General features: G+C 39.2%; 1 protein-coding gene across 9 annotated transcripts in view; it reads right to left on the bottom strand.

Moving 5' to 3' along the window:
• Nucleotides 1-263: 263 nt before the first annotated feature.
• Nucleotides 264-22,927, bottom strand: part of PAK3 (p21 (RAC1) activated kinase 3) — a 401,520-nt gene continuing 378,856 nt past the window's right edge. For 7 of the 9 annotated variants that reach the window (XM_058292198.2, XM_058292196.2, XM_058292194.2 and 4 more), the window contains 2 exons: nt 6,816-6,953; nt 264-3,505 (listed from right to left, as the gene is read on the bottom strand). In XM_058292198.2, the coding sequence (XP_058148181.1) occupies nt 3,416-3,505; nt 6,816-6,953 (228 nt within the window). In that variant the 3' untranslated portion in view covers nt 264-3,415. Of the gene's footprint in view, nt 3,506-6,360; nt 6,489-6,815; nt 6,954-22,927 lie in introns of all 9 variants that reach the window. The other 2 variants (XM_071213191.1, XM_071213190.1) reach the window with 1 other exon arrangement.

Raw genomic sequence — 22,927 nt, 5'->3', positions numbered from 1 at the left:
CCCACCACACTAACATAACTGATTTCAATTGTCTGTGTTCCCAGTCTTTACCCATATGCACACTTAGTTTTACATAGTTGTAAATCCTGTTTGTGTTATTTGAAAGTGATTTCATAGATTCTTTCTGAGAACTGGCAGCCCCATTAGAAAGAAACAATATATTGAACAAAAGAATATAATTATTTACATGATCTTTGAACTGAGGAATATCCTTTATAGACAAACATCTCAAACTATCAAAACAGGTACACAGACAATGGGAAGCAATTTCATATTTCTTTTTCTTTTAGTAATGGAATGTGCATCATGGGAGAATGACAGATGTGTGGATCAAGTGGTTAAACTAAAACACTGGGGTGCAATTCACAAGCCCAAAAGAAATATGAATAACACAAGTAAAGGATAAATACTTGAGTTAAAACTTATATGACTTGGCCATCCAGTAGCCAAAATGGAACATAGACACACAAATATTTACAATGACACATAGACAAGATCAGCAAGAACGAAGTCATTACCCAACATGGTTACTGATTTGAGGGGATTATGACATCCAAAAATCCTCGTGGGATTATGACAACGCACCAGATCCTTGCTATAACATTAATGTTCTTTTTCTCCTTAAATAAATAGTCTCTACTGTGCTTCTCACCCCTCCCTGACTTATTCCCATCTCACTGCCCTATTCCCATCCCAGGACATTTTGGAATCAACATTCGACGATATGCCCTTATCATATTAGGGCACACTAGCAAGTTTAAAGATCTGGATAGACTCACCTGTGTTAAGATGAGCTTAAAAAAATCCAGGGAGAGGGAATAAACTATTAGCCATCTGGAGTCCAAGTTATTCAAGTGTTCCAAATGTGAGTCCTTCAGTATAATTTTGGCAGGAAAAACAGCTTTTTTCTAATACTTATTAGAAATATTCATAACTTGTCAATACAGGGAAGGGTCTTTAGGGACAGGATATTAGAAGGTGTTCTCATTTTTAAATTTACATAGATATAAATTTATGAGGGTAAAGTCTACAGGGATATATTATTATCAAATCTTAGTACAAACTGGTGTAAAGAAGTAACTGACTCCTCATTATTAATATGTCAAACTGAAAGCCTAAAAGAACAGCTATTTCTCTGCCTCCGGTGATCTGAAAGATCACTTCCCCAGGGTCTCCAAAAGAAAAAAAAATCAGAAGGACTTTAGGGCAAATAAAGGATGCTAATTGACTACTAGGGCTTCTCAACCAGATTTCGGGCTTCTCTACTGGCAAGACATAGTCATCAATATACTGAATTCTATTTGCCTCCCATACATTTCATTGAAATCCCTGGCACTATGAAGGAAAAATTTAAAAAACAAACAAACACAATTTTAAAAATAAAAATTAAGGTCTCTCTCATTACAGTAGTGTGGCATTAAATATTTCATGCCCAGCCACCTTTTTGAAAAATAAAATATATATGTTTCAAATTAATATTACTGTCGATTTTCTTTTCATATTTTTTGTTTGATCCCACTGCAGGCTATCAAGTCCCTAGAGTATTGTATAGTCAAAGAAAGCAAATAGGAAAATAGGAAATCCACCAGTGGTGGCATCTCCTAAACATAAACATGTGCACTATATCATTAGCAGGAATCTCTAAGGAAAGTGCTTTTGTTTTAGGGAATAGATGCACCTCGGCAGAGGAGAGAGGCTCATGTTATTGAACTCTTCCCCCTCTTCCTGAATGTAGATAAGTTCTATTCAGATTCCTGATATACTACAAATCAAGAAGCCTTCTTCAGCATATATTTTAGCTTTTCAAAGGCTTAGAGAAAAATTTTTTTAAAACTTATAAAATTGACAATACACTCAAAAGAGAAGCTTATCCTTTTCTATGCAGACACCCTCCAGCTAAATTTCTACTTTCAGAAGATTCAGGAAATGCCAACTACTGAATAGTTTTAAAAAATAGATGTAAGAATTTTCCCTAAGCCACAAATGGAATTAAGTTGGCCTGATATTTCTTGGCAAATATGATTACAAATCAAAATTATTTTCAATAGAGCATTTCAAGATCATTATGAACATGTTTTTTTTGAAATTCGAAAGCCCAAGAGACTAAATATGAACACATATCCTGAAACAGAAACTTGTGATACATAGGAAAATGGGAACGAATACATCAGAGCCAGGTATTAATTGGAATGTAGTTTTCACTGACCTCACATTTCTTCCAGAGTGAATGCTAATTATATCTGTGCTCTCCAGATTTGTTTTTTTTTATTATTAAAATGTTATAAATTGTCAAAATGAATAATTTGTATTATACAGAAATATTAGTTGATGGGCTCATTTTCCCCTGATATGCCTATTTCATAGTACATATGTTTATAAGCACAAGAGAAGATTAAATTAGGTATCTGTACTTTGTTCACTCACCATCCAACAAGTACTTATTTTCTGATTTTCTTTTTGGCTCTTAGAGAAAATCCCGTTTTTGTTTAAATATGGTTTCTCCTATCAGAATTTTCTAGGTTCCAAACCTGGACTCACCCAACAGTAGTGCTACTGTATCAGTGTGTCCTTTAACAGGCATCATTAAGATGAGCAAACTGGATTATATAAATGATAAATCAACTACCTCTTATGCATCATCATGAAGATGTGACAGGATTTCAACATTTGAGCTTTATTTAGATATATAGTCTTTAAAAGCCCTTCCTGAAAACACATATTCCTCTCTGCTTTTGGAAAACCCCTTAAAAGAAAATTTTTCCAATATGAATGCAGAAAATAGGTACACAAACCAAGCCACAACTATGGAAGTAGAATAAAAAATCACAACTCTATTAGGGCATGGATTTCCACATGTTCACCCAGTACTTGCTCTGGGCTTTTTTTCTGTTGAGTTTTTTGTTTTATTTCTTCATTTTTATTTTTTTCCTTTGCTTTTTTTATTTCTTTTTTTTTAAAAAAAGTTTTGACATCTTTTCTGGACATCTAATGACAACGTATGTGAAAACATCACATTGGGTAAGGAATGTTGGAGGATCGAATGCAAGAGGGACTACTCTCTAACTTAAGAACAAACACAACACTATGAAGAGGGAATGTGCATCTTTGAGAAACGTTTTTCTTCAAAGTGAATGCACAAAATGAGGGGATTCACTACTGGCTCTTTCGCTTCACAGTGGAAGTGGCCAATTTATGGCCACTTCGACATTGCTGCCCTGTTTGGGCTGCTGTTCAGGCTTACAAATAAATTACATAATTTGAGGGAGTAGGAAAAAGGCTTATAAGAAGTTTCTCTTCATTTGAAAGTTAAAGAACCCCCACCCCATTTAACTGTCTTTTCTTCCAGCTTTCCTGCAGCAGAGTTTTATTTCAGTCTTACTCATGAGAGAGATGGTACGGGGTAAGGCCTGCAGTCCTAGCGGCTGCTGTTCTTAATTGCTTCCTTTGCAGCAATAATCAGAGGAGTCAGGCTGGAGAGAGGCTTAGCTAATTTTAAAAATGGATGCTGCAAAAAGAAGAAAAGTAGAATTACTAGAATTATTTTCTCCTATAAATATATAATTTTACATTTCAAACAGTCGTTTTTATTAAAATACATTGCACACCCAATTAAACATCAATTAAAAGTGGTGCCAGTTTTTGTCCTTCAGTGTTATGAAATCCTTTGGAAGCTAACTGGCACAGCTAGAAACACAGAGTAGGGGTCTTGTAAATCTGTTAGCAACAGGTTAGCTTTCTGATTTTCTTAAACAAAGAATTTATCTGGAGCAGCCCTCATGTTTGAAAAAGTGTCCTCAGTTTACCACCAAAGAACTTTACCCTGAAATTAATGACCTCCTAACTGATATACCCAATACTTGTGTTATACTATTTCTCTTTTGCCCCTCAGCAGTACTTAATACAAGTACTTCCGTCTTTGAAACATTTTCTTATTTGGGGAGCTTGTGCCATCCCACTGCCTTGATTATCTTCTATGCTGGCTGATTGCCCCCTCTTCATTTTCTTTATTGGTTTTACTTCCTTCTCTCACCTTGCACATATCAGAACTTGGCTCCCATCTTTTTCTCTTCCTAATTTAACTCCTTACAGATTTTATTTCATTTCATGATTCCTACCTATCATCAACTTTATGGGGATGACTCCCAAATCTATATTGTGTGACTTGATCTCTTTCCTGAGCTCCGATCATAATTCTCCAATTGCCTGCTGGATATTTCCTCTTGAATATCCTCTTTCACCTTGAATTCAACATTTAAAAACTTATCTTAAAGTCTCCCAAACAGGGTACACTTGTGTGATACAAACTACAGGGACTTTGGAGTCTCAGCAACTAAGTGTAATCTTCACCTCTGCTTATTATAATGGTTAAAAAAGGTACAGTATATGAAAGTTCCTTGTAAACCACATAGGAGCAAAAAATGTTAATTGCTATATTATTTGCTATCACTTTTTTTTAAACTGAATGTTACCATTGTTTTGATATCTTGAAGTCACTTTTGTCTTCCTCTCCTGTACGTTCCACATGAAATCAGCTGCCACATTCTTTCTTTTCATAGCCTCTTAAATTTATGCCTTGCCTTTCCTAATTCAGGCCTAATCAACTCAACTCAACTCCAAACTATAACAATAACTATCCCTTGTTCTCCCTACCTCCATTTTTTTCTGTTGCTAACACTTATTGCATACCACTAGATTAATCTTTCATCCAAATGTTTCACCATGTTTGTCCCTCAAGTAGCTTCAGTGTTTCCCCACTGTCTACAGCCCTAGTTCTAGCTGCACTTTCATGGTCCTCTGCAGTCTTACCTACTACAGTGTCCTACTTGAACTTAAAACTTCAGCTTGACTGTCTATTTGTGGTTGACTTAAACCTTGCCTACATGCTTTCGGTTACACTATAAACTTCCATTTGCAATTCCCTCCTCTCTTTTCCTCAACCTATCTGTAACTGATCCATCCTTTAAGTCGGAGCAGAACTCTTTCCTGTTCACAAATATTTTCTGATCACCCAAGCTTTCAGCACTATTTCTCTAATCATCCATGGCATTTATGCTTTGAACAGCCACTTGGATCAAATGAGCCTCTAAACAGCCTTGCATTATCTTTTCAGATAGCCATTGAGATTGTAAACTTTTTGGGATGCCTTCATAATTTTGTATCACCCACTGCAGTTATAGAAGTTGCTCAATAAATATTAATTGATTGACAGAGGCTTGTCTTAGACCCTATAGAAAGGAACACAAATGCTCAAGACCTGTGTCTTCTCTCAAGTCTTCTAGTGCTGTGAAGTCACTCAGAGGTAGTCATGCATCTCTCTCCTTTCTAACCTCTAAAATAGGCCTTGATAGCCTAGAGTCAGAGAATGGAGTTATATAGACTTAAGCTGATGTAAAGGTTATTGCTTACATGTATAAAATGAAAAGATGCAGCAAACTATTCAATTCAGACTCAAAATATAGGTTTGAGTCAGTTATCTGATTGGTTCATATAAAAATATTGTTGGAAGTATGAATTGATTCAATTGATTCAATTATCTATTTAACTGTAGCCCTAAGAGAACCTATATTTTTGCTCATTCTTGGAGGAAGGCATGTGGGGTGGTGGGAGAGCTGAAAAGATATACAAGTGAAGCACTGAAAAGTTCAGATTTTTTATCTGTAATTTGAGGAACTCAAAAGGCCATTCCACATTTCACATTCTAGGACCACATGCCAGCCTGTGAAATACTCACAGATAGCAGAAAAAGAGAATGTGTAGCCTCTTTAATCCCTCCAAACTGTTTGGGTTGGGTTAGGAGATTTTTTGTGTGGATGTGATTCTCTGTCTCTGGAGAGAGTTCATAAGCAACAAGAACAGATTTTTTTTTAACCTACAACAGACTGAGTCTCTGGTTAACACTCATTACCACATGTTGCACCTTTTGTTTACTGGCCAATGTGCTCAAAGCCACAGAAATAACAAGAAGTCAATGTACTTGGATGTTACAGATCTTGATACATGTTCCTGAGGAAGAGTCCACAGTGGTGAAGCTATGTGTGTAATCCTGGGCATATGTTGTTTTATCAATATAAAAACATCTTGTTCCCTAAATTGACTTGTGTGTTTATGTGGTGAAAAGTCAGACAATCCAGGGTTCTAATCCCAGCTCTGCCACTCAAGATCTGTGTGATCTTGGGTTAATTATTTCTCTGAGCTTCAATTTCTACATCTATATATAGGATAATGACCCAATGTTGTAGGAATTAAATGTGATTATTTAAGTAAAGTGCTTAGTAGTAATTATTATCATATATATTAATCCCTCTGAGTCATGAAAAGGACAAATGGTTATAGAGGCACTCACCACTGGATGGTACTCACCCAGGCAAGCAGGTGCCTGCCAATTGGCATCACAAGCAAAGGGGCTTTGACCAGTAAAGCATTAGAGTAGCAAATGCCATGGAAATAATTGCATAGTTATGTAGAGAATTACCTCCAGCCAAGAGAACCTGCACACAACATCCAGGGGCACAAGTAAAGTTTAGAATAAAACAGCACACCAGAGGTTCACATTCTTGTTGTTTTTTCCTTGCAAAATAAAATTCCAGGAAGAACAAAGGTGATTTCTAGATTAAACTGCCAACTTCTCAGAAGAAAGGCAATATATCATCCAATCATGTATTAGATGCATGCCTACACTTATGTGCCTGTGGTCTAAAATCAAATGGTTATAGCCTACCTCTAACTAGATATCTCTTGACAGAGCTTATTGTCACAAGCATGGAAAGTCTTAATATAATGACTCTCTCTTTGTTATTATCTTATCTTATTTTCACCTGCAAAAGCTCCTTGGCAGATCCTCGCCTGTCCACATCCATCTCAAGACAACGATTTAAAAAGTCACGGAACACAGCTGACAATCTCTCAGGATTCTGGAGCTCTGGGGTTCCATTAGTGGCTATCAGATATAATGCCTATAGAAGGAAAATTAGAAAAAATCTATTCAGCACGTATGCATTAGCATTCTGGGTTCCACAGAAGGCACAAATCCAATTTCTTCCGGTTTACTCTCTAGGTCTTAAAACTTCCATTTTAGAGAATGACATGGACATATGTTTCAGTTTCTATATCATTTAGAAAATATTGCTCATGACCATACCTGAAGTGACAAGGAGGTGTCCCATTCACCCAAAACTTGGACACAAGTGTTATAAGGTGAGAGTTAAGCCAGTAAACAATCCATAGATAATGAATATGTAATTAAAAACCTAGGAAATTAAACCATGGGATTCCCTATAAATCTGTGACTCTGAAGAATTGGGGAACACCCATACATTCAATCCTGGTGACCTGAGCATAACCTCAGGAAGGCACAATGGAAAGGTGATTGTAATTTATTAATTGGTTATTGAATGTAATGTTTTGTATCTGGTTTGGAGAATATTTGTGGCCAAATGAGGGATGAACAGACTAGATTGCAGAATTAGAAGAACACACAAAAAAACAGGATGCCAGTGCCTGGCTGCAAGGCAAGCTGGGAGCTCAAAAATTCAGGTATATTTCATCTGTGGCAGATATATCCCTATTGATTATAATTAGATTTCCTATATAGGTCTATCCATAATAAGAGAAAAGTTCTAGGAATGGAAGTAACTCTATCATTGATGTGGAGATGGTAGCCACAGGAGTTGCTGAGGGCAGGGAGAGGGAAGAACAGATGTGATATGGGGCATTTTGGGGACTTGAATTTGTCCGGAATGATACTGCATGGACAGATGCAGGACATTATATATTCTGCCATAACCCACTGGATGGACTAGGGGAGAGTGTTAACTACAATGTAAACTATGGTCCGTGCAGTGTGGCGGTGCTCCAGGGTGTGTTCACCAAATGCAATGAATGTGCCTTACCGATGAAAGGGAATGTTGATGTGGGAGGAGTGGGGGGGGGGGTGGGAAGTGGGGTAAATGGAATCGCTTATATTTTTAATGTAACATTTTGTGTGATCTATTTATCTTTTTTTAAAAAGATAATATAATAAATTAAGTTTTTTAAAAACATTAAAAAAAGAGAAAAGTTGACATTAGTAGGCTTGGACCCTGAATACAATTTTATATCTACTGTAAAATAACAAATTGGTAGTAATTATATATACATGCCTGAGATCTTTGTTATGTAAGGCTGACACTGAGAGATGTCAACTCATCCTGTGCTGACATAAAAAAGGCCCCTAGCTTTCACAAAGTTAAACCCCTTCCAGAAAACATTTGTAGAGCATTTCATATGACTACCAGCCATTGTATTTGGCACTAGGGATAGAAATTGAATAAGACAGGGTCCCTGCTTTTGAAAAGCAAACAATTTTGTGAAAGAGAGGGAGGCTTATAGATAGCTACAATATAGGAAGATATGAGCTAATAGAGGAATGTAGAAAGTGCTAAGGGAATTCAAGGATGGAGTAATTTACACTAGCACTCAGAAAATGTTTCACAGAGGAGGTTTGCATTTGTACAGGTCTTGAAGGATAAATAGGAGTTGCCTGCAAGTACTGCCACAGGCCTATGCCTGCCCATGAGGCTGACACCCTAACTCCTATGAAGACATGCTTCCTCCTGAGTTTGCTCGAGCTTTGCAAGAAATTATCATCCCCTTCCCCTACCACAATTTCTAATATAATTACAAGTATTTCTATCCAATTCCTTTACCAGGCCAGTTTTCATCAGCAGGCAAAGACCTCTCTTTTCCTCTCAAGCAAAACCTCCACAGATGTACCTTAGAAAGGACTGGTAAGGACTGTTTAGTCCAATGGCATGCTCTCAAAATCACCTGGAGGGCTTGTCAAACTAGAGATTACTGTACCCATCTCCAGAGTTTCCAATTCAGTAAATCTGAGGTGAGTCCAAGTATTTGGATTTCTAATAAGTGTCATATTGATACTGAAACTGCTGACTCCAGGATCACACTTCAAGAACCCCTGGTTTAATCCATCCAGGTGGTTAAGCAATGGGATATACTAGAGGTTCAGTAGAATTACCTAGGGAGCTTTTTACACTCCTGATCTTACCATCAGACCAATTATATAAAAATCTCTGGGAGTGGAACTCAGGCCATCAGTATTTTTATAATATATATTTTTATTTTTTTAAAAGATACTTTGATTGCACAAAATGTAACACACAAAAAATAAGGGATTTCCATATGCCCCACTCCCCACATCTCTCACCCTTCCCTACATTAACAACTTCTTTCATTAGTGCGGCATATTCTTTGTAATTAATGAACACATTTGGAGCATCGCCAGTGGGCCCTACTTTGGAGTTTGAGCTCCCAAGTATAACAGAGTTGGACTCAGAAGTGACTTCTCTCCACGTGCCTCTTCTATCCCTTCTATTTGAACCTATAGTTGGTGATGCAGTTCGTAGGTGTATATCCAAGAGACTTGAATCTTTGGACTGTCCATGTGCCAGGTGGACCTTGAGCCTCAGTAGTTTTTAAGCTCTATAGCAGTGATTCCAATTTGCAGCCAAAATTGGGAACCAGTGGCAGAGTACCTGCAGCCCACACACACTTAATAAATCAGAATATCTGCATTTTATCCATCTCCATAGGTAATTCATAAACACTGAGACATAAGAGTCACAGAATTCCATAGAGGAGGATTCTCTTTCATGGCAATGGGTGAGAATTACAATGCCACATGCTTCTACAAAGTGCAATGAAACGTTTGGGTGTTTTTCCTAGTACATTAAAAATCTCATATGTAAATACGCATGTCCCCCTTCCAATAAAAGCTGTCCTTTCCTCCTTCCTGCACCCCTTTGTAATTTTTAACTCCATAGTTGATACACAGCAAATGCATGGGGAAGCTATTAGGATTTCCATGCCAAAATACAAGTCAATGGCAAATCCAGTCTTTCCTAAAAGGAGGTGGGATGGAAGCAAGGACAGGCTGCTTTTGGTAATCACTGATTGTGTTAAAATCAAATAGTGCACAACCACTGGAGATAAATTAAGTTCAATCAGAGTGTTTTCATTTCTTGGATGATTAGCGCTTAAAATCCCTGTCCTCAAAAATCATCTTTGTTCTCTTTATTAAAAGATCAGTTGTTGCAAATTTCATTTGCTGCTTCCTTCTAAAACTCTCTTACTTCAGCTGGCCGCATTTCTTGCACACTCACTGTCCTTTGCTTGCTCTTTTCTGCTTTGTAGCCAAGCTGAGTCCTAAAGAAACACACCTCTTTTTTCCTTTTCTACTCTCCCCAGATGTATGCATACCATAGTGTTCCATTTTCTCATTTTTTCAAAATTCTCAGCTCAATACATCCTACTCCATATAATTTTCTTCCTTACAAGTAAATACCCAACTTTAAAAAAACAGTTTCTTCTCATCTTTTGTCAATTCTTACTCAATTATCTCAGGACATTCATGCCTCTCTTTCCATTTCATTTAAGAACCAAAAAATGACCTTAATCGTAGTTGTAAAGCCTGAGCAGTGCTGGTGATACAGTGCATCAAGGGAAAAGAAAGCCATTTTTTTTAGTTTTTAAAAAATTTTATATATAACATACATATATTAAAATATACAATCTTAAATGTACAGCTCAATGAATTTTTACAGGTCTTCATCCAAGTAAGCACTATCAATTTAAGACAGAGTATTAAGGAAGCCTTTTAATTTGAAGGAAAATCAGAAGTAATAAGGAACCAGTGCTACCAACCTCTATAGCATTCCAAAGAATTCATATATCCCTTTCAGAATTTCTACAAAAAGTCTGGCTGTGCTTTTACTGGGGGGTGGGAGGGAGAATGGATGGTCTTGGTTAGTAGCTTAAACAGTCGACTCCTGCCCTGGATTATTAGGGCTGATCTGCTTATACTCCAAGCCCCAATCTAGGTATCAAATGCAAGGCTGCGTTTTATTCAACATTATATCATAAATATGTTTTGTGCTTTTAAAATGTCTTCATAAATACCATTTTAAAGGTTGCATAATAATTTATCACATGGATGCACCATAATTACTAAGCCATCCTTCTATTGTTGGACTGATAAAAAAAATACCTATCCTAAGGGAAAGGTTGAAAGGTGTAAAATTACTGGTGATTTTTTTTTTAATTTTAATTTTCTAAATATATTTTTCAATTGTTCAGAATTTCCAAATTTTCTAAATCAATTGTTTTTATCATTTTTAAAATTTCAAAGAACATAAATTAAAAAATGAATTTAAAAAGTCATGGCAGGGCGGCGGACTTGGCCCAGTGGTTAGGGCGTCCGTCTACCACATGGGAGGTCCGCGGTTCAAACACCGGGCCTCCTTGACCTGTGTGGAGCTGGCCCATGCGCAGTGCTGATGCGCGCACGGGGAGTGCCGTGCCACGCAGGGGTGTCCCCTGCACAGGGGAGCCCCATGCGTGGGGAGTGCACCCTGTGGGGAGAGCCGCCCACCCAAAAGAGAGTGCAGCCTGACCAGGAATGGTACTACATACCCGGAGAGCTGACACAACAAGATGATGCAACAAAAAGAAATAGATTCCCGTGCTGCTGACAACAACAGAAGCAGACAAAGAAGACACAGCAAATAGACACAGAGAACAGACACCCAGAGTGGGGGGGAGGGGGGGAGGGGAGAGAAATAAATAAATAAAATAAATAAAGAAGAGGTGTGCTGTCCCCTAGATGGGGCTTCACGCCTGAAAAAAAAAAAAGTCATGGCAGAGGCAGGGCAAGATGTCATCTGAGTAAATTTGCCGTCGTCATCTCTCCCGCAGAGGATGGGCTGTATGGTGATGGAATTCTGCTGGAGTGAGCTTTTTCGGGAACCTACAGGGCAGGAGTTGTCTGGATGTTGATCTGGAGAGATCGCAGAAGAATTAGTCCTTGCTCAAGATAGAACCGCGGGTTTCTAACACTGAACTTGGAAGTTGTGGGAAGGTAAATCCCTTCCCCCTAGGGCTGAGAGCATAATGCTCCCGGAGACTTGCCGGTCGCGTGGCAGTGTTCCCAAGCCCTGTGTTCCCCAAATGTGTGATCCCCAAGTCCGTGTTCCCTGAACCCCTGCAACCCACATTTCGCAGACCTACATACCCCGAGTGCACATTCTCCCGGGCTCTGTTTCCTGAGCCCAGCACTCCCGGAAATCCGGCATTGCCCTAACCCTCTGGTCGCGGATTAACTCCGGGTGTGGGAGAGTTTAGGCAGCAGGTGCAGAGGGGCCCAAGGAGTGCAGATTGAATTTTCTGGTTCCCCCTCCTTTTATTGAGTTTGGAGGAGCACATTAGCTGACTTGGGGAGAGACTAGGAAGAGAGGAGAGGCGAATCTGCTGAGAGAGCTTGATTTACCTAAACACCCTGGGATAGGAAACTTGGTCTGGGAGAAGGTGGAGTCAGAAAATTAACTAGCCCCCCTGAGGCACACCTAAGGGAGAGGAACAGTAGGATGGGGTTTGGAGGCTTCCAATAGAACATTTAGGGGTCCTGGCAAGGGGTGGGTACTCTCAAGAAATTAAGAGACATTATTTTCTGAGGTGAGTTGGTTCACCAGGAACCCATTTGAATTTCCTACAGGAGCCCTCACACAGCCTTCCTGCTGCCCTGGGAGAGAGGGAAGTGTGGAAGGGAGAAAGGGGGAAGGGCAGAATCCTAAGCAGTTTATTCAATTGCAAAGATGATTCCTTGTCTGAGGCCTTACCTAGTCCTTTTTGCTGGTTTGTTTTCTTGTTTTTCTTTCCCCTTTATCCACCCCCCCCCCCCCCGCCCTTTTTATTTTCTTTTATCCTTTCTCTTTTTCTTGTTTAATTTTTTAAAATTATTTTTCCTTTGGTCTTTTTTTATATTAGGTGCTGCAGGCAACATTTCTTATTTGTTGTGCTTCCTCATCCTCAATTTCCTCTTTTCTGTGTGTACTGATTTTGGCTACCAGTGCTATCCACTTTCCTTTACATCATTCTATTCTCCATAATATATTGTTTCTCTTACATTCCACCTCTCTTTGTTTAGCCCTCAATATTTCTGACTTTTTATCTCTAATACCTCTAATCTGTTTTCTGTCTTTTATTCACTCTTATATTTTTTTTTTAATTTTTTTATTTTTATTGACTTTGTAATAATATTACATTAAAAATATATATGTGAGGTCCCATTCAACCCCACCCCCCCACCCCCCCCTCTCCCCCCCCCCAACAACACTCGTTCCCATCATCATGACACATCCATTGGATTTGGTAAGTACATCTTTGGGCACCTCTGCACCTCATATACACTGGTTCACATCATGGCCCATACTCTCCTCTATTCCATCATGTAGGCCCTGTGAGGATCTACAATGTCTGGTGATTACCTCTGAAGCACCATCCAGGGCAGCTCCATGTCCCGAAGACGCCTCCACCTCTCATCTCTTCCTGCCTTTCCCCATACCCTTTGTCCATTATGTCCACTTTTCCCAATCCAATGCCACCTCTTCTATGTGGACACTGGATTGGTTGTGTCCATTGCACCTTTATGTCAAGAGGAGGCTCAGATTCCACCTGGATGCCGGATGCAATCCTCCCATTTTCAGTTGTAATCACTCTAGGCTCCATGGTGTGGTGGTTGTCCCTCTTCACCTCCATCTTAGCTGAGTGTGGTAAGTCCAATAAATCAGATTGTAGGTGCTGGAGTCTGTTGAGGCTCAGGATCTGGCTATCACACTGTCAGTCCAGAGATTCAAATCCCCTAAATATATCTTAAACCCCAACATTAACTGCACCTCCAGCACATTAGCATGAAAGTCTTATGAAGGGAGATCCCATCTGAGTCCAGATTCATCCCACATAAACACCATTTCCAAAGAGGGGCCATCTGCCCTGGTAGTTAACCCCATCGGCCATGACCATAACTCCCATGGGTCTCTTTAGCCCTCAAAGGAACCAATATCTGGGGGTTGTATCTGCTTTATCTGTCTCTCTGACTCTGCTCAGTTGTGCATGAGGGCAAACCTTCTGCCAGCCTCCAGACTCTTTTTTAGAAACTCGTAGCCATATAAACTCATTTCTCCTTTCCATTTCCCCCTTACTTTAGGTCAAACAGCATTTTAAAGTCATGTTATTTTATGTTATTCACTCTTATATTAATGTCCTTTCTTTTCTCTTTCACCCTCTCCTGACCACGCTGGCCTTTTAATTCATACTATATTCCTCCCCATATTCAGTTTACTATCTCATTACAGGAACTCCACTCTTTTATGGTTATAACTATACACAGTTTACATGAGTTCAATATACATTATCTTAAATCTCACATGGTTCTTCTGCTAACATTCACTATCAATACTACTATTATATTTTATTTTCTTACCCCTTTTGCTTTCTCTGGTCCTAATATGTTCCTTAAAGGGAACTTATCCCACAACAAGGAAATAGAATAAGAAGAACAAAGTGACAAAGAGAAGACTTAACACACACACACAAACAACAACTAATTAAACCCTGAGATGAAGAAACTGATCAACTGAATAAATCCAACAAGATAAAATGATGACCAGACAGCAACAAAAAACTAAAGACCATACCAACAATGAGGAAAACATGACCCAATCCAATGTACAAACTAAAAACCAGGAAGAGAAGTAAGTGGAACACTGAACAAATAATTAAATCTCTCAAAACATGTATCATAGACCAATTCAATCAAGTGAAGGAAGAGATTAAGCATATTAAGAAAACACTTGGAGAGCACACAGAAGAAATTGTAATCCTGCACAAAAAGATAAGGGGTGTGATGGGAATCAACAGCACAATCCAAGAAATCAAAAATACACTCTCAGCAAATAACATCAGATTTGAAAAGGCAGAAGAAAGAATTAGTGATGTGGAAGACAGTACAACTGAAATCAAATGGATAGTATAATTGATTGATTGATAAAAAGATAGATAAAATCCAGTAGGTACTTAGGGACCTGAGTGACAACACAAAATGCACAAACATATGCATCATCATAGGCATCCCAGAAGGAGAACAGAAGGAAAAGGGGATAAACAGATAAACAGAAACTAAGAGAGTACGCCAACAAGAAACCTGCCCATCAAGAAATACTAAAGGGAGTTCTGCAGAAGGAAATAAAAAAAACAGGAGAGATAGAGTTGGAGAAGAGTGTAAGATCAAATAAAATGACAAAAGAGAAAAAAATGAAGCCATATATGACAAACATAAATCCAAAGATAATATGGCTAATATAAGTGATTCCTTGAAAGTAATAACACTGAATGTCAAAGGATTAAACTCACCTGTTAGGAAACACAGATTGGAAGACTGGATAAGGAAATATGACCCAACTATATGCTGTTTACAAGAAACACATCTTAGACCAAGGGATTCAAGGATATTGAAAGTGAATGGCTGGAAAACAATCTTACAGGCAAACAATAACCAAAAAAAGGGCAGGTGTAGCTATATTAATATCAGACAAAATAGACTATAATGCAAAACAATTGTGAGAGACAAAGATGGACACTACATATTAGTGAAAGGGATAATCTTTCAAGAAGAAAGAACAATCATAAACATATATGACCCTAACAAGGGCACCTCCAAATACATGAGGCCAACACTGGAGAAACTAAGTGAAGGAATAGATGCCTCTACAATTATAGTGGGGGACTTTAACACACCAATATCACCATTGGACAGAACATCTCAAAAGACAATCAATAAAGAAACAAAGGGGCATGGAATTGGCCCAATGGATAGGCCATCCACCTACCATATGGGAGGTCCATGGTTCAAACCTTGGGCCTCCTTGACCCATGTGAAGCTGGCCCATGCGCAGTGCTGATGTGCGCAAGGAGTGCCGTGCCATGCAGGGGTGTCCCCCACATAGGGAAGCCCCATGCACAAGGAGTGCACACTGTAAGGAGAGCTGCCCAGCATGAAAGAAAGTACAGCCTGACCAAGAATGGCACCATACATACATGGAGAGCTGACACAACAAGATGATGCAACAAAAAGAAACACAGATTCTCAGTGCCACTGATAAGGATAGAAATGGTAACAGAAGAACACACAGTGAATGGACACAGAGAGCAGACAACTGGGGGGGGGGATGGGAGAGAAACAAATAAAAAATAAATCTTTAAAAAAATAAAGAAACAAAGGCTTTGAACAATATATTCGAGGATCTGAACCTCATAGACATATACAGAACATCACACCCAAACACAGCAGGATATACATTCTTCTCAAGTGCACATGGATCATTCTCCAAAATAGACAACATGCTGGGCCTCAAAGAAAGTCTCAATAAATTCAGAAAGATTGAAATCATACAAAATAATTTCTCTGATCACAGTGGAATGAAGCTGGAAATCTGCAAGGGCCAGAGACCCAGATTTGGCACCATGATATGGAAGGTAATTAACACACTCTTAGAAAAACAGTGAGTCAAAGAGGAAATCTCAACAGAAATCAATAACTACCTTGAAACTAATGAAAATGATAACACAACATATCAAAATTTATGGGATGCAGTAAAAGCTGTACTGAGAGGGAATTTCATAGTGATAAATTCATACATCAAAAAAAAAAAAAGAAAAAGCTAAAATTGAAGAACTAACTGCATACTTGGAGGAATTAGTAAAAAAACAACAAACTAACCCCAAAGGAAGAAGAAAGAAGTAAATAACAAAGATCAGAGCAGAACTGAATGAAACAGAAAATAAGAAAGCACTTGAAAAATAAACAGAACAATGAGCTGGATATTTGTTGGGTATTTTCATAGTAGTTACAGTTACAAATGACAACTGAGGGAGTGCTGAGTTCCTACCCAGGAGAGCTCTGTCACATTCCCCAATGGAACAGCAACAATCACCCAAGTGTAAGGGCAATGACCAGCAAAGAAGGATGGTCCAATGATGAGCCCTTGATACTGATGACTATGCTTATGAGCCTGTGTGCTTGAAATTTTAACTAGGCCTCAAGCTGCATGGTGCCTAAGAGTTAACTCCTGAATGCCTCCATATTGCTCAAATGTGGCCACTCTCTAAGCCAAAGTCAGCATGTAAATGCATTACCATTCCCCCAGTGTGGGACATGACTCCTAGGGATGAGCCTCCCTAGCACCAAGGGATTACTACCAATCACTAACTGGTGATGCAACTAGAGACCTTGAATAAAAGTGTCAACTCAGACCAGGAAAATATCTCAGGCTACATATTGGATCAAGTGATAAAAACTGCTTTTTGACCTTGAATAAAAGGGTGAAACGGCAAAGACAAATGAGTTTATATGGCTAAGAGTATTCCAGAAAGAGTTGGGAGGTCATCAGAGGGGTCACACTTTATGCACACCTCAGCAGGACCCCAGAGAGAGCCAAAGTAGATACAACCCTAGGTGCTGGTTCTCCTAAGGCTATGGAGATCCACAGGGTATACGGTCATGGCAGATGGATTTAGAGTTCTGCGCCATGTCAGAAGGTCCTACTTTGGAATTTGTGCTCCTGAGTGTGATGGAGCTGGAATCAGATGTGACCTTCCTACACATGTCTCTTGTCACTTTTACTGAACATGTGATTGGTGCTAGTAATGGTGTATACCCAGGGGACTTGAATCTCTGGCCTGCCCATGTGGCAGCTGGGCCCTGAGCCTCAGCAGAGTTGCAACTCCTACTCTCTGGTTCATTGGACTTACCGAGGTCAGTTAACAGAGAGGTGAAGATGGTCAAATAACACACCAGGAAATCAAGAGTGCCAACAACTGCAAGCAGAGGAATTGCATCCATCATCCATGTGGAATCTAAGCCCCGTCTTGATTTAGAGGTGGAGTGGACATCACCATCCCAGGGTCCACAGAATGGAGGAATAAAATTTGGATTATAGTGGACTTACTGATATTCTACTATAAAACTATTGTGACTAGTAATAGAAGAAATTGTAGCATTGAAGGGGAGAAAATGACCACAGTAGTTGCTGAGGGCAGGGAAAGGGCAGAATAGATGTGATGTGGGGACATTTTTGGGACTTTGAGTTGTCCTAAATCATATTGCACGGTCAGATGCTGGACTTTATATATCCTGCCTTAACCTACTGAATGTAATGGGGGAGAGTGTGAACTACACGATAAACTATTATCTATGTGGTACAGCAGTGCTCCAAAGTGCATTCACCAAGTGCAGTGAGTGTGCCACAATGGTGGAGGAGGTTGTTGGTGTGGGAGGAGTGGGGCGGCAGGTGGGTGGTATATGGGAACCACTTATATTTTTTAATGTAACATTTTTTGTATGATGCATGTATCTTCCAAAAATTACAATTTATAAAAATGATGGGGTGGGGGGTGGGGAGTGTGATATATGGGAACCTCTTATGTTTTTTTTTTTACTTTTTACTGTAACATTCTTTGTGATCTATTAACTTTAATTAAAATAGTGTAAATAAAAAGTCATCGCATCCAATTTACACAAAAATACTCATCTATTTCTTGTTGTCTTCCTAGGATTACATTTGCTTTTCATCAAGCACTTACCCTTTGGGGGAAACAAAAATCCAGGTTAATTCTTTTTTAAGCTATTGTTTTCATTTTAACTTCAAGAGTATTATTTCAAACTAATTTCCATTTCAAAAATCCACACTTTCAGTTACATTATGATTTAAACTGGCCTTTGTGGCTTGGCCTGAGAAGCTACTCAGCATGTATAATGCCACTTCTATGGGAAAATGAACTCTGAGTTCCAAATAATTATCTTAAACATGAACTTTGGAACACATCCTGTGTGTGAGCTAGGCACTATCTTAGTAAAAAGAAAATTGCTACACACTGCTCTGCTAGTGAGGGACAAATACATTACTAATCAATAAGATTATCTCACTGAAAAGGGTTTTAATAGCAAAATTAAGTATTCAATGGAGAAGGATTTGGCAATAATAGATCTAGGCATGGGTGATCATATTTTGGTTTTATCTGATTTAGTGAAACCTCAAATAAAATGAGCTAGCTATTAGAAATTTGACTAGATAGTTCACATATAATTGGTTGCTCTTACTCAGTGTTTTAAAAAAATCAAATATAGTTTCTATGGCCTATCAGAGAAAAGTGTGTCCAATCACTAAGTTTTTGAAAGGAAAAGAGAATATGTTTTACTATTACCAAATCTACTAAACATCTTCTTGCAACCTGATCCATGTCTAGATTTCCTAGCCCCATTAACAGTTTTGTCAGCAATCAATTTACTCAATCATCCATGACTTCTCTTTCCTTACACAGCAAACTTCCCCTTCCCCCTCCCTTACTATAATCTGTCTACCGGGTTTTGTAATGCAACCTTCAGAAAATTCTTTCAGACTCGTCCATTTCTCTCTATCTCCATTGTCTCTTTTTAAGATAGGACTTTTCTTGGACTGTAACAATAACCTCCTAACTGGCTTTCCTTATTCAAGTCTTTAACTCATCCAGCCCTACTTCCTTATCAATCTAACCCATAGATCACTAGATGTAGTTTTCAAACTGCATTTCCAAAAATGCCCCTAAATAACTAAGAGGGAAAAGGGGAGAGGGAGATAAAGAAAAAAAAAAAAAAAAAAAAAAACAGAGGGAAAAACAAAAAGAGAGGGTATAAAGATTCTAGGACCTTGCCCCACAAATATTTGGTTCAATCAGAGAAGTTTTGCCCTTTTCTTGTTTTATTTATATTTCTAAGCAAAGTTTCATTTGAACCAAGGGATTTGCTATAGTCATTTGAAAGCCATTAGTCCACAGGATATAGCAAAGATTCCTTAACTTTGTAATATATAATGCAATCCATGATTTGCCCCTTGCCTTGCTTTCCAGCACTTATCTGTTCTCTTCTCACTCTACAACCTTTTTCCCCCCACCCCATACACATTTACATTGGTCAAAGCTCATATACTATTCAACCAATTTGTTTATCATTCCCAGAAACAAACAAACAAACAAAAAACTCATATCTATCTAGCATGCCATCCTCATTTCCCTTAAATGCTTGGTGAACTTCTTGCTTTTCAAACTCTAGTTCAAATGGAATCTCCTCTTTAAAGTTTTCTTTGTCTCTTCTGGATAGATATTGTGACAAACCATGCTGGTTTTTTGGGAACTGTCCTGGTTTTAGCTTGAATGGTCCCATGCCCCTCAGTCTCAAGCAAACCAGGATGGTTGGTCACCCTGTAGATAGACATTTCCTCCTTTGAGCAAACATAGCCCTTTGTTCATATGTCTATGTCTACATTGTTTTGTGAATACTTGTTATAGGTCTGTCTTCCCCACTAGACTGTGAATCTATAGAAGGTAGGAACTGTGTCATGGTCATAATGATTCTGTGGCAATTGACTCAAAGTAGGTGCTCAATAAAATGTTTACATTGCTTGAATGAAATGAAAGCCAAAATATATCAATAAGTTTAAATAAATTGGGAATATAACAGGCTTCAATATGCAAAATATTAAAGCTCAGAACCTAAAATAATCTTGGAAAATATAAAGAGACAGAGGAATAGAGTATGGATTAGAGTGGACTTACTGGTGTTCTGCTGGGTAACTATTGTGATTAGTATGTGAAGAAATTGTAGTAGTGATGTGGAGAGGGTGGCCACGGTGGATGCTGATAGTCAGGAGAGGGAAGAAGAGATATGGTGTGGGTGCATTTTCAGGATTTGGAATTGTCCTAGGTGGTGCTGCAGGGATGGATGCTGGATGTTGTGTGTCCTGTCATGGCCCACTGGGTGGTCTGGGGGAGAGTGTGCACTACAATGTGAACCACTGCTGCAGCAGTTCTCCAGAATGTATTCACTGGGTGCAGTGGATGTGCCACAATGATGGAAGAGTTTGCTGATGTGGGAGAGGTGGCGTGGGTGGGGTGGGGGGTATATGGAGACCTCATATTTTTTTAACGTAACATTTAAAAGAAAAGAAAAAAGAAAAAAAATGAAGTGAAGGCATTGATTGGAAAAGAGTGGAATCCAGCGAATTGGGATGGAGACATATGGGATGATGATGATATTGTTGGAGACATTGGAACCCTGAATTCTGCTGAGATTTTACCAGATAAGCATTCTGTGGCCTGCCCTGTCCAGGATACACCTTGTCAACCTTGTATCATCTAGTCTCCAGCCTGCCACAGGGAGACTGAAACAACTTCCAGCCATGAGGTGGGTACCAGCCAAACTGAAACCTGCCCTGCCAAGCCTCTGGCCTGCCCCCGGGAGTCTGAAACAACTTCCAGCCCTGACGCATGTACAAGCCAAACTCCAGCATGCACTGCTGAGCCTACAGTCTGCCCTGGGGAAACTGCCTTCCAACCACTACCTGAAGAGGTTAATCCTATCTCACCAGAAGAAAATGCAAGAGAATGCTCTGAGGTCAATAGTTTGCAAAGCATTTCTAATCCTTCTCCTTACCCACCCACCCCCACCTCTCTTGTCTAGACTGATTACTAGACTAAAATCACAACAAGCCCCCAAAGGTGAAATACAAAGTGTGACCTATAAGGAAGAAAGGTACACTCAGAAAGAACTGCATGAGTTTTTTAACTTATATAGATAGAAATCAGGGAAATATGTGTGGAATGGATACTAAGGATATGGGATAATGGTGGAAGGAATATAAAGTTGGATCAGGCTGTATTTATTGATATGGGCCCACTGAGCAGAAATTCTGGATTCAACACCATAGCTTGAGGGGTAAGAAAGGGCTCTGACATTTTGTTTGGGTGGCTGATTGAAACATGGGCCAAAAGATGGCCTAGCATGTCTGAGGTTGAGAGTCCTGATTTGCCCTGGTACACAGTAGAAGAGGGAATTCAGAGGCTTAGAGAGATTGGAATGCTAGAATGGATTTACCATTTGAGAGCTGCCCAACTGCCCCAGGAATGTCCAGAGGACACACCTTTAACCAGGACTGTGAGGAATAAATTTATAAGACTAACTCCATCTTCCCTGAAGAGTTCTGTGGTTGCTCTTCTCTGTAGTCCAGATATTACTGTAGGGAGGACAGTGATAGAATTAGAATCCATAAACATTATGGGGATGATTGGATGTTGGTTTGGTAAAAGTCAAGTATTGGCAGTTAATCACCAAAGTCAAGGTGGGCGTGGCTACCACAATGAAAGGCAGATTCAAAAAAGCACTCCAAATAATCTGAGTCATGTAGAGTTATAGCTTTGGCTAATACATCATGGGGTACCTAGCAGTGAAATAGAGGGGCAGTTCACAAAATTTCTTCGGGACCAGTATAAACAGAAGAGTTCTGGGTCGAGTGAATGAAACCCTTACTCAAATTACAGATGCAGAAAATCACAGACCTTTAATCAATTCCCAGACTTCAGACAGTTTACAGACCCAGAGCCCCTAGAATGAGGAGGAGGCCAGGTCTCCTTGGGGAAGGATCCTGTTAAAGTGCCCAAAATTTATATTCTCAATCTTCCTCCCACCTTTCCCCAAGAAGATCTATGGGCTTTTACCAGAGTATCTGGGCACTGGGGAAAAGGAAATAATCAGATATTTCAGGGATTATTAGACTCTGACTCAGCAGTGACATTTAACTCCAAGAGACCCAAAACATCACTGTAATCCACCAGAGTAGGGGCTTAAGGAGGTCAGGTGATTAAAGTTTTACCTCAGGTCCACATCACAGTTGGTCCAGTCCCATTCTGTGGTTATTTCCCCAGTTCCAAAATGCATAATCAGAATAGACATACTCAGTAACTGGCAGAATCCCCACATTGTATCCCTGACTTGTGGAGTGAGGGCTATTATGGTTGGAAAGACCAAGTGAAATCCATAGAACTGCTCCTACCTAACAAAATAGTAAACTAAAAGCAATATTGGATTCCTGGAGGGATTGCAGAAATTAGTGCCACCATCAAGGATTTGAAAGATGCAGGGGTGGTGATTCCCACCACATCCACATTCACCTCTCCTATTTGGCCTGTACAAAAAACAGATGGATCTTGGAGGATGACAGTAGATTATTGT

This window comes from Dasypus novemcinctus, chromosome X (genome assembly GCF_030445035.2).
Source record: "Dasypus novemcinctus isolate mDasNov1 chromosome X, mDasNov1.1.hap2, whole genome shotgun sequence".
Taxonomy (NCBI): Eukaryota; Metazoa; Chordata; class Mammalia; order Cingulata; family Dasypodidae; genus Dasypus; species Dasypus novemcinctus.
Note: the sequence above shows the minus strand (reverse complement) of the source record. Positions and strands in the feature narration are given on the sequence as shown.